At 36.7% G+C, this 12319-nt stretch overlaps 1 protein-coding gene across 1 annotated transcript; it reads right to left on the bottom strand.

Moving 5' to 3' along the window:
- Positions 1–2700: 2700 nt before the first annotated feature.
- Positions 2701–3168, bottom strand: LOC135151401 (uncharacterized). Its single transcript, XM_064089842.1, has one exon. It carries the CDS (start codon positions 3166–3168, stop codon positions 2701–2703), a length of 468 nt encoding a protein of 155 aa, XP_063945912.1.
- Between the last annotated feature and the right edge of the window lie 9151 nt (positions 3169–12319).

The following is a 12319-nucleotide window of genomic DNA, read 5'->3' as shown; positions in this document are numbered from 1 at the left end:
ACCTCTTTTGGAGTTTTCCATGCTAAACCTTTTAAGCACCTTTTTGATGTATGTACCCTGGGTAAGACCTATCATTCTTCTAGATCTATCCCTATAGATCTTCATACCGAGAATGTAGGACGCTTCTCCCAAGTCCTTCATAGTGAAGTTCTTTGATAGCCACACTTTGACTGATTGCAGCATCGGTATATCATTTCCTATAAGAAGTATGTCATCCACATACAATACAAGAAATGTTACCGCGCTCCCACTAACCTTCTTGTAGACACATGGTTCATCTATGTTTTTGATAAAATCAAACTCTTTGATTGTCTCATCAAAACGGATGTTCCATCTACGAGAAGCTTGCCTCAAACCATATATGGTTCGTAGTAGCTTACACACTAGGTGTTCATTTCCTTTGGAAAGAAAACCCTCTGGTTGTGTCATATACACTTCCTCTTCAAGTTTCCCATTGAGGAAGGCCGTTTTCACGTCCATTTGCCAGATCTCATAGTCGTAGTAAGCAGCGATTGCAAGCAAAATCCGAATTGATTTTAACAGGGCTACAGGCGAAAAGGTTTCATCAAAGTCAATTCCTTGCCTTTGTCTGAATCCTTTTGCCACGAGCCTGGCCTTATAGGTCTCCACCTGGCCATCTGCTCCAATCTTTCTTTTGTATACCCATTTGCACTCAATAGGCTTCACGCCCTCAGGCGCTTCGACCAAAGTCCATACTTGGTTGGTATACATAGATTCCATTTCGGATTCCATGGCACTTTGCCATTTCTCTGAGTCAACACTACTCATAGCCTCATTGTAGGTTATAGGGTCGTCATCATCAATGAAAGACAACTCATTGTCATTCTCAATGACAAGGCCATAATACCTCTCAGGTTGGCGAGTCACTCTCCCTGACCTACGAAGGGGCTATTCCACAGAAGGCTGTTCAGTCTGAACAGGTGTTTCCTCTTGAACCGTAGTAGTTTGTGCTTCTTGAACTTCACCAAGTTCAATTTTGCTCCCACTGTTCCCTTCAAGGATAAACTGCTTTTCCAAGAAGGTAGCATGTCTGGAGACAAACACCCTATGATCGGTGTAAAAGTAATACCCTAAAGTCTCTTTAGGATATCCCACAAAGCTACATTTTATGGATCGAGATTCCAGCTTATCAGGGTCAACTTTCTTGACATGAGCTGGACATCCCCAAATCTTAATGTGCTTAAGACTTGGTTTCCTTTGTTTCCATATCTCATATGGAGTTTGAGGAACAGATTTGGAAGGCACCTTATTCAGTAAATATGCTGAGGTTTCCAATGCATAACCCCATAGGAATACTGGAAGATCCGCATAGCTCATCATGGACCGAACCATGTCTAACAAAGTTCGATTTCTCCTTTCAGATACCCCATTTAACTGTGGAGTATATGGAGGAGTCCACTGAGAGACTATACCATTTTCTTTGAGATAATCTAGAAACTCTCCATTCAAGTATTCACCACCTCGATCTGATCGAAGAGTTTTAATACTACGTTTGGTTTGTTTCTCTACTTCATTCTTATATTCTTTGAACTTTTCAAAGGCTTCAGATTTGTGTTTCATCAAATACACATATCCGAATCTAGATCGGTCATCTATGAAAGTAATGAAGTATGAAAATCCACCCATGGCTTGCGTAGACATTGGTCCACATACATCTGTGTGTACCAATCCTAGCAAATCCGCAGCCCTTTCTCCATGTCCACTAAATGGAGATCTGGTCATTTTGCCCAATAGACAAGACTCGCATGTAGGATATGATTCAAAATCAAAGGGTTCAAGTATCCCTTCCTTTTGCAATGTCCGTAGTCTATTTTCACTAATATGACCAAGTCTGCAGTGCCACAAAAAGGTGAGATTTTCATCATCCCTTTTTCTTTTATTAGTACGTTCAATTTGTAGTAAATTATGCTCTACGTCACATATATACAGACCATTATTTAAATTACCACTTCTATAAAGAATGTTATCTCTTTGAATTAGACATTTATTATTCTGAATAACAAACGAAAATCCATCCAAGTCTAACATGGGAATAGAAATAATATTCCTTATAATCGAGGGAACAAAGTAGCAATTATTCAAAACAATAGTCTTGCCCGTAGGCATATATAAATGAAATGATCCTACAGCTTCAGCAGCAACTCTTGCTCCATTACCCATTCGTAGAATCACCTCCTCTTCCCCAAGAGTCCTACTTCTCCTTAGTCCCTGCAACGAATTGCAAATGTGAGAACCACAGGCGGTATCTAATACCCAAGTAGAAATTTGACTTATTGACATATTCACTTCAATCATGAACATACCTGAAGCAGAAGCGGTAGTCTCACTACCCTTCTTCTTCTTCTTCAATTCTGCAAGGTAAACCTTGCAATTCCTTTTCCAGTGCCCCGACTTGTTACAGTGAAAGCAAACAGCTGTGCTTTTGGGGTCAACCTTGGCCTTCGCTGGATTAGTCTTATTCTCACCACCTTTCTTCTTTTTCTTGGGAGGGGCCCTCTTCCTTTTCTTGGAACTAGAACCCTCACCAATAAGAAGAACAGAACTCTTCTTGGAAGGGAAACTCGACTCAGTAGTTTTCAACATGTTATGGAGTTCAGGCAAGCTAACATCCATCTTATTCATGTGAAAGTTCACAACAAACTGCGAGAACGAATCTGGAAGAGATTGCAAGACCAAGTCTTAGCTTAGCTCCCCATCCATGACAAAACCAAGTTGTCCTAAACGTTCAATCAAATTGATCATCTTGAGCACATGGTCATTCACAGATGTCCCCTCTGCCATTTTACAACGGAACAGCTCTTTCGATATCTCATATCGAGCTGTCCTCCCCTCAACATGATACAACTCTTGTAGATGAATCAGTATAGTGTAAGCATCCATGTACTCATGTTGCTTCTGAAGCTCAGAGTTCATGGAGGCCAACATAATACACTGGGCAACATTTGCCTCATCCATCCACGAGCGATGAGCTTGATGCTCATCATAAGGTACATCATCAACAGGGGCCTTAGGCAGTGGTGAGTTAATCACATGGTCCAACTTCTCAGACTTGAGAACAATTCTCAAGTTACGAAGCCAATCAGCAAAATTGGGACCAGTCAACTTGTTAGCATCAAGAATGCTACGGAGTGATAGTGTAGAAGACATAATGTATATAGTAAATCTGTAAATGATGAACACATAACAACACTTAGCAAATATTCAATTTCATTTAAAAACACTATATGAATTGGGTCTTTATTCATAAGTGGCTCCCACTAGTTTATCCAATTTATACAACCCCCTAATTGAAAAATTAAGCATTCATAATGCTAGTGGGAATAGGGATCCTACATTCCATCACACAACCTCGGCTGTAGCACGAAACGTTATGCGACGTTCAATAGGCAGACAACTCTTGTCAATTACATCTTATGTTATTCCCTAATAAAACTTTAGCCTCTTGAATAATTGAGTCACGGCTGTAGCACGACAAACTCAATATTCTAAGTCAAGTCTAACCCAACATCTCGTACAATTAAATCAGTTTCCAACGGCCCACGGCTGCAGCACGTAACGACCAGTAGATTCTAATTCAATGTACACATCTCTATGTAATAGACAAGTATTTCTTATTTCGAAATCAAAGCCCTCGGTTGTAGCACGAAACGACAATGATTTAAAAACAAGAACTACTTTCTACCATGTTGGAAGGCTATGACCGACACAAGCCCGTTGTGTCATTGGCCAATTATTACTTGATATTATTTAATTTTAGAGGGATTATATTATATTACAATCATAATCATATTATAAAGAGATTCTTCCTTTTAAATTAAATATTTCAAATCAATAATCGATAATTGGATGATTCCCAGATCGGGGGGAGCATTGTCAAGAGGCGTCACTTAATACCCCTTTCTTACAGATCGAAATCCGCTTTTGACAGAACCATCCTTTCTCTCAATATTGAAAATTCATATTTAATTACGTGTTTCATAAACACAAGAATCTCATGATTGTAATCATAATATTTTTATTAAGGCAAGATACGATTCCTATTCTAGATTTTCTAGAGCACGCCTTATATTGATTTAAGTTCACCTAAATCTATCATCGCATGGTAAACATAGGCATATATCTCATATATAAAATTAAATAAACAAGTAAACATGCAAATAAAATCATGTTACATATTGATATAATGATGTATGGATTTATTATAGCATGTAACACAATTATAAGCAAGATTGCAAATAATGGGATGCATCAAATATTATCAAACAAGGCATTCAACACGCTCCAAGGGCTGTAAATATTTTTTAAACAATTTAAAAAATCTGTTTCTTTATTCCATCAGATGCGTCTCGAAAAAACGAATCCAACGGTACCTTACACGTCTCAATCGGAGTTCGGACGCACCCGGAAAAGCCAACAAACGAAATCAAGCGCGCTCGTCAACTGATGACGTGGCGCTGACGTCAGTGCTGACGTGGCAGGCAGTGCTGACGTGGCGCCACGTCATCAGATGACGTGGCGCTGACCTGGCAGTTGACCCACCAGTGCTGACATGGCGCTGACGTCATCAGATGACGTGGCGCTGACGTCAGCTGCTGACTCGTTTGCACAGTCAACACTCCCAGCCAATCAGAATGCGACACGTGGCAGATCCATGTCATAAATCAGAAAAGTAATTTTCAGGCAGAATTAAACTTAAAAAATTCAAGAAAAATACTTTCTGACCTCAGAAAATTTCGAAAAAAATATGGAAATTTTCAGAAAAATACAAGGAACCCAGATCTGAAAAGAAACAAGCCTTTAAAAAGATTTACGATTTAATTCATAATTAAATCAATAAAGCCCTCGAATCATAAAATCAATTTAAAAATCCATACGTATGAATAAAAATCTGAAATTTTTATCATGAATCTATATGCATACAACCTGGCTCTGATGCCATTGAAGGAATTTACGGAAGAGCAGAAGCATGATATAACAATTATCAATCCGTAAATCATGAATCGCGCATATCGAAAGACACATAAATTACACATACGATTTATGAAATAGTTTTAGAATCGAATTCTAACCTTTAAAAGCGATCCAAGGAAGACAAAGAGAGGTCCTAGCAGTTGCTTCTCAATGCGTGAAGCACTCTACCGGTATCCACCAAGATTAATCCTTCGATGAAGCTTTTATAAAGATGGAGCCCTTCTACTTTTGAGAGAGAGAGAGATGAAGAAGGTGAGGGAGGCTACTAGGTTTTCACAAAACCCCAGTTATCTAAAGCCTTCTCATCTCTTTCTTTATATAGGGCCCTCCTAGGTTTTACACAATTATTATATCAATATATATTAATATATATAAATCCCACACTTTATCTTATAAAATGTTTAAATAATAATTAAAACTATTTTAATTATTATTATTTTCTAAACTCCTTAAAAAATAACCTGCTCTCTCAAAAAATCCCTTCATCAATAAATTAATCTTTTTATGGTGTGACCCTGTAGGTTCAATATTATGTCGGTAGTAGAAATAAATAATAATAAACCTTTTATTAATTATTTATATGAATTCTAAAATTCACTAAATATAATTAACTATTTAATTATATTTATTCTACATCGTGAGTGATGCTTCTCAACATATCGCGACTATCCGGATAATATGAATTCTCTGCTTAGAATAACAAGAACCTGTAAGTGACTAGTTACCGTACAATTAATTCCTTCTACCCTTACAATATCCCGATTAAATACAAGGCATGGATCTCGTGTCAAGCCTATCAAATTTAATCATATGATTTCTTGTTCTTAATGCGAAGTTCATATTAATGCAAATTAGAAACTCCTTTCTAATTTCATACACTCTGGCCAGAGATTCCAGAACTTGCATAGAAAGAATAACATAGGATATTCTCTTCCTATACTGGAAGGGGTAGATCCTCTATTGACGTTAACTATCTCTATACATAAATCCCTATGCCCAGAATAGTCCTAATGGTTGTCCTTGAGACTAAGGACTAAACCAAAGCACAGTTCTTTATATATAAGATAACTTTAACGATCTCAAGTCTTAGGACACTTGTACAACTATCACTCAGTGAATAACTATTGACACGTGAGTAATCTCCATTAGTTATTCAACTTATCGAGTCATGTTCAGTGAACTTATTCCCCAATAAGCACCTACATACTGGCTATAGTGTCACCACACAAATGCCTATGAGAACAGACATCCTCCTCAAGGGAGCAAGCACAGTATGTACCAATCTTTGCGGATTTACTAACTTCCGATTAGTTATCCTATGATCAGGAACTGTTTAAGTCCAGAGTTATCATCTTCTAGATCTCACTATTATAATCTCATTATAATTCTAGAAGCTTTACTCCAAACTATGGAACATCTTATTTAAAACACTTTAAATAGATAAATCCCATAATAAAATCAAAACAAGTCTTTTATTAATATTAATGAAATCAAATACGAATACAAGAAAGTATTTCCTAACTCATCATACATGATTGGATTTAGGACAAACACTTTCAGAAAACAACTTGTAGCTTCATTTTCGGTTGTTTAAAATTAGAATTAACTTGTTGTTTCATTCTTGGCTCGTTTGAGCCTGTAAACAATTGGTTGCTTCATTATTGGCTAGATTGAAGTTGGAAACAACTTGTAGCTTCATTCCAGACTCGTTTGAAGTTGAAAACAACTTGTAGCTTCCTTTTCGGTTGATCAAAATTAGAATCAACTTGTAGTTTCATTCTTGGCTCGTTTGAGCCTGTAAACAACTGGTTGCTTCATTATTGGCTATATTGAAGTTGGAAACAACTTGTAGCTTCATTGCAGACTCGTTTGAGGTTGAAAACTTGTAGCTTCATTTTCGGTTGTTTAAAATGAGAATCAAGTTGTAGTTTCATTCTTGGCTCGTTTGAGCATGTAAACAACTTGTTGCTTCATTAGTGGCTAGATTGAAGTTGGAAACAACTTGTAGCTTCATTCTAGACTCGTTTGAAGTTGAAAACAACTTGTAGCTTCGTTTTCGGTTGTTTAAAATTAGAACCAACTTGTAGTTGCATTCTTGACCCGTTTGAGCCCGGAAACAACTTGTTGCTTTATTATTGGCTAGATTAAAGTTGGAAACAACTTGTAGCTTCATTCCAGACTCGTTCGAAGATGAAAACAACTTGTAGCTTCATTTTCAGTTGTTTAAAATGAGAATCAACTTGTAGTTTCATTCTTGGCTCGTTTGAGCCTGTAAACAACTTGTTGCTTCATTAGTGAGTAATTGAAGTTGGAAACAACTTGTAGTTTCATTCTAGACTCGTTTGAAGTAGAAAACAACTTGTAGCTTCATTTTCGGTTGTTTAAAAGTAGAATCAACATGTAGTTTCATTCTTGACTCGTTTGAGCCCGGAAACAACTTGTTCGTTCATCATTGCCTAGATTGAAGTTGGAAACAACTTGTAGCTTCTTTCCATACTCGTTTGAAGTTGAAAACAACTTGTAGCTTCGTTTTCAGTTGTTTAAAATTAGAACCAAGTTGTAGTTGCATTCTTGACTCGTTTGAGCCCGGAAACAACTTGTTGCTTCATTAGTGGCAAGATTGAAGTTGGAAACAACTTGTAGCTTCATTCCAGACTCGTTTGAATTTGAAAACAACTTGTAGCTTCGTTTTCGGTTGTTTAAAATTAGAATCAACTTGTAGTTGCATTCTTGACCCGTTTGAGCCCGGAAACAACTTGTTGCTTTATTATTGGCTAGATTAAAGTTGCAAACAACTTGTAGCTTCATTCCAGACTCGTTTGAGGTTGAAAACAACTGGTAGCTTCATTTTCGGTTGTTTAAAATTAGAATCAACTTGTAGTTTCATTCTTGGCTCGTTTGAGCCTGTAAACAACTGGTTGCTTCATTATTCGCTAGATTGAAGTTGGAAACAACTTGTAGCTTCATTTCAGACTCGTTTGAAGTTGAAAACAACTTGTAGCTTCATTTTCGGTTGTTTAAAATTAGAATCAACTTGTAGCTTCATTCTGGACTGGTTTAAGCCTGTAAACAACTTGTTGCTTCATTACTAGCTAGACTGAAGTTGCAAACAACTTGTAGCTTCATTCCAGACTCGTTTGAAGCTGAAAACAACTTGTAGCTTCGTTTTCAGTTGTTTAAAATTGGAACCAAGCTGTAGTTATAATCCTGACTCGTTTGAGCCCGGAAACAACTTGTTGCTTTATTATTGGCTAGATTAAAGTTTTTTTTTTTTTTTTTTTTTTTTTTTTTTTTTTTTTTTTACTAAATGGGCTAGATTAAAGTTGGAAACAACTTGTAGCTTCATTCCAGACTCGTTTGAAGTTGAAAAGAACTTGTAGCTTCGTTTTCGGTTGTTTAAAATTAGAACCAACTTGTATTTGCAATCTTGACTCGTTTGAGCCCGGAAACAACTTGTTGCTTTATTATTGGCTAGATTAAAGTTGGAAACAACTTGTAGCTTCATTCTAGACTCGTTTGAGGTTGAAAACAACTTGTAGCTTCATTTTCAGTTGTTTAAAATTAGAATCAACTTGTTGTTTCATTCTTGGCTCGTTTGAGCCTGTAAACAATTGGTTGCTTCATTATTGGCTAGATTGAAGTTGGAAACCACTTGTAGCTTCATTCCAGACTCGTTTGAAGTTGAAAACAACTTGTAGCTTCCTTTTCGGTTGATCAAAATTAGAATCAACTTGTAGTTTCATTCTTGGATCGTTTGAGCCTGTAAACAACTGGTTGCTTCATTATTGGCTATATTGAAGTTGGAAACAACTTGTAGCTTCATTCCAGACTCGTTTGAGGTTGAAAACTTGTAGCTTCATTTTCGGTTGTTTAAAATGAGAATTAACTTGTAGTTTCATTCTTGGCTCGTTTGAGCATGTAAACAACTTGTTGCTTCATTAGTGGCTAGATTGAAGTTGGAAACAACTTGTAGCTTCATTCTAGACTCGTTTGAAGTTGAAAACAACTTGTAGCTTCGTTTTCGGTTGTTTAAAATTAGAACCAACTTGTAGTTGCATTCTTGACCCGTTTGAGCCCGGAAACAACATGTTGCTTTATTATTGGCTAGATTAAAGTTGGAAACAACTTGTAGCTTCATTCCAGACTCGTTCGAAGATGAAAACAACTTGTAGCTTCATTTTCAGTTGTTTAAAATGAGAATCAACTTGTAGTTTCATTCTTGGCTCGTTTGAGCCTGTAAACAACTTGTTGCTTCATTAGTGACTAGATTGAAGTTGGAAACAACTTGTAGTTTCATTCTAGACTCGTTTGAAGTAGAAAACAACTTGTAGCTTCATTTTCGGTTGTTTAAAAGTAGAATCAACGTGTAGTTTCATTCTTGACTCGTTTGAGCCCGGAAACAACTTGTTCGTTCATCATTGCCTAGATTGAAGTTGGAAACAACTTGTAGCTTCTTTCCATACTCGTTTGAAGTTGAAAACAACTTGTAGCTTCGTTTTCAGTTGTTTAAAATTAGAACCAAGTTGTAGTTGCATTCTTGACTCGTTTGAGCCCGGAAACAACTTGTTGCTTCATTAGTGGCAAGATTGAAGTTGGAAACAACTTGTAGCTTCATTACAGACTCGTTTGAATTTGAAAACAACTTGTAGCTTCGTTTTCGGTTGTTTAAAATTAGAACCAACTTGTAGTTGCATTCTTGACCCGTTTGAGTCCGGAAACAACTTGTTGCTTTATTATTGGCTAGATTAAAGTTGGAAACAACTTGTAGCTTCATTCCAGACTCGTTTGAGGTTGAAAACAACTGGTAGCTTCATTTTCGGTTGTTTAAAATTAGAATCAACTTGTAGTTTCATTCTTGGCTCGTTTGAGCCTGTAAACAACTGGTTGCTTCATTATTGGCTAGATTGAAGTTGGAAACAACTTGTAGCTTCATTTCAGACTCGTTTGAAGTTGAAAACAACTTGTAGCTTCATTTTCGGTTGTTTAAAATTAGAATCAACTTGTAGCTTCATTCTGGACTGGTTTAAGCCTGTAAACAACATGTTGCTTCATTACTAGCTAGACTGAAGTTGCAAACAACTTGTAGCTTCATTCCAGACTCGTTTGAAGCTGAAAACAACTTGTAGCTTCGTTTTCAGTTGTTTAAAATTGGAACCAAGCTGTAGTTATAATCCTGACTCGTTTGAGCCCGGAAACAACTTGTTGCTTTATTATTGGCTAGATTAAAGTTGGAAACAACTTGTAGCTTCATTCCAGACTCGTTTGAAGTTGAAAAGAACTTGTAGCTTCGTTTTCGGTTGTTTAAAATTAGAACCAACTTGTATTTGCAATCTTGACTCGTTTGAGCCCGGAAACAACTTGTTGCTTTATTATTGGCTAGATTAAAGTTGGAAACAACTTGTAGCTTCATTCTAGACTCGTTTGAGGTTGAAAACAACTTGTAGCTTCATTTTCAGTTGTTTAAAATTAGAATCAACTTGTTGTTTCATTCTTGGCTCGTTTGAGCCTGTAAACAATTGGTTGCTTCATTATTGGCTAGATTGAAGTTGGAAACAACTTGTAGCTTCTTTCCATACTCGTTTGAAGTTGAAAACAACTTGTAGCTTCGTTTTCAGTTGTTTAAAATTAGAACCAAGTTGTAGTTGCATTCTTGACTCGTTTGAGCCCGGAAACAACTTGTTGCTTCATTAGTGGCAAGATTGAAGTTGGAAACAACTTGTAGCTTCATTCCAGACTCGTTTGAATTTGAAAACAACTTGTAGCTTCGTTTTCGGTTGTTTAAAATTAGAACCAACTTGTAGTTGCATTCTTGACCCGTTTGAGCACGGAAACAACTTGTTGCTTTATTATTGGCTAGATTAAAGTTGGAAACAACTTGTAGCTTCATTCCAGACTCGTTTGAGGTTGAAAACAAATGGTAGCTTCATTTTCGGTTGTTTAAAATTAGAATCAACTTGTAGTTTCATTCTTGACTCGTTTGAGCCTGTAAACAACTGGTTGCTTCATTATTGGCTAGATTGAAGTTGGAAACAACTTGTAGCTTCATTTCAGACTCGTTTGAAGTTGAAAACAACTTGTAGCTTCATTTTCGGTTGTTTAAAATTAGAATCAACTTGTAGCTTCATTCTGGACTGGTTTAAGCCTGTAAACAACTTATTGCTTCATTACTAGCTAGACTGAAGTTGGAAACAACTTGTAGCTTTATTCTAGACTCGTTTGAAGCTGAAAACAACTTGTAGCTTCGTTTTCAGTTGTTTAAAATTAGAACCAAGCTGTAGTTACATTCCTGACTCGTTTGAGCCCGGAAACAACTTGTTGCTTTATTATTGGCTAGATTAAAGTTGGAAACAACTTGTAGCTTCATTCCAGACTCGTTTGAGGTTGAAAACAACTTGTAGCTTCATTTTCGGTTGTTTAAAATTAGAATTAACTTGTAGTTTCATTCTTGGCTCGTTTGAAGTAGAAAACAACTTGTAGCTTCATTTTCGGTTGTTTAAAAGTAGAATCAACGTGTAGTTTCATTCTTGACTCGTTTGAGCCCGGAAACAACTTGTTCGTTCATCATTGCCTAGATTGAAGTTGGAAACAACTTGTAGCTTCTTTCCATACTCGTTTGAAGTTGAAAACAACTTGTAGCTTCGTTTTCAGTTGTTTAAAATTAGAACCAAGTTGTAGTTGCATTCTTGACTCGTTTGAGCCCGGAAACAACTTGTTGCTTCATTAGTGGCAGGATTGAAGTTGGAAACAACTTGTAGCTTCATTCCAGACTCGTTTGAATTTGAAAACAACTTGTAGCTTCGTTTTCGGTTGTTTAAAATTAGAACCAACTTGTAGTTGCATTCTTGACCCGTTTGAGCCGGAAACAGCTTGTTGCTTTATTATTGGCTAGATTAAAGTTGGAAACAACTTGTAGCTTCATTCCAGACTCGTTTGAGGTTGAAAACAACTGGTAGCTTCATTTTCGGTTGTTTAAAATTAGAATCAACTTGTAGCTTCATTCTGGACTGGTTTAAGCCTGTAAACAACTTGTTGCTTCATTACTAGCTAGACTGAAGTTGGAAACAACTTGTAGCTTCATTCTAGACTCGTTTGAAGCTGAAAACAACTTGTAGCTTCGTTTTCAGTTGTTTAAAATTAGAACCAAGCTGTAGTTACATTCCTGACTCGTTTGAGCCCGGAAACAACTTGTTGCTTTATTATTGGCTAGATTAAAGTTGGAAACAACTTGTAGCTTCATTCCAGACTCGTTTGAGGTTGAAAACAACTTGTAGCTTCATTTTCAGTTGTTTAAAATTAGAATCAACTTGTAGTTTCATTCTTGGCTCGT

This window comes from Daucus carota, chromosome 3, assembly GCF_001625215.2.
Source record: "Daucus carota subsp. sativus chromosome 3, DH1 v3.0, whole genome shotgun sequence".
Lineage (NCBI taxonomy): Eukaryota > Viridiplantae > Streptophyta > Magnoliopsida > Apiales > Apiaceae > Daucus > Daucus carota.
This window is presented reverse-complemented; position numbering and strand designations above follow the sequence as displayed.

Coding starts and splice junctions, on each gene's coding strand:
- LOC135151401 (XM_064089842.1), bottom strand. CDS start 3,168: ATGTCTTCTACACTATCACTCCGTAGCATTCTTGATGCTAACAAGTTG.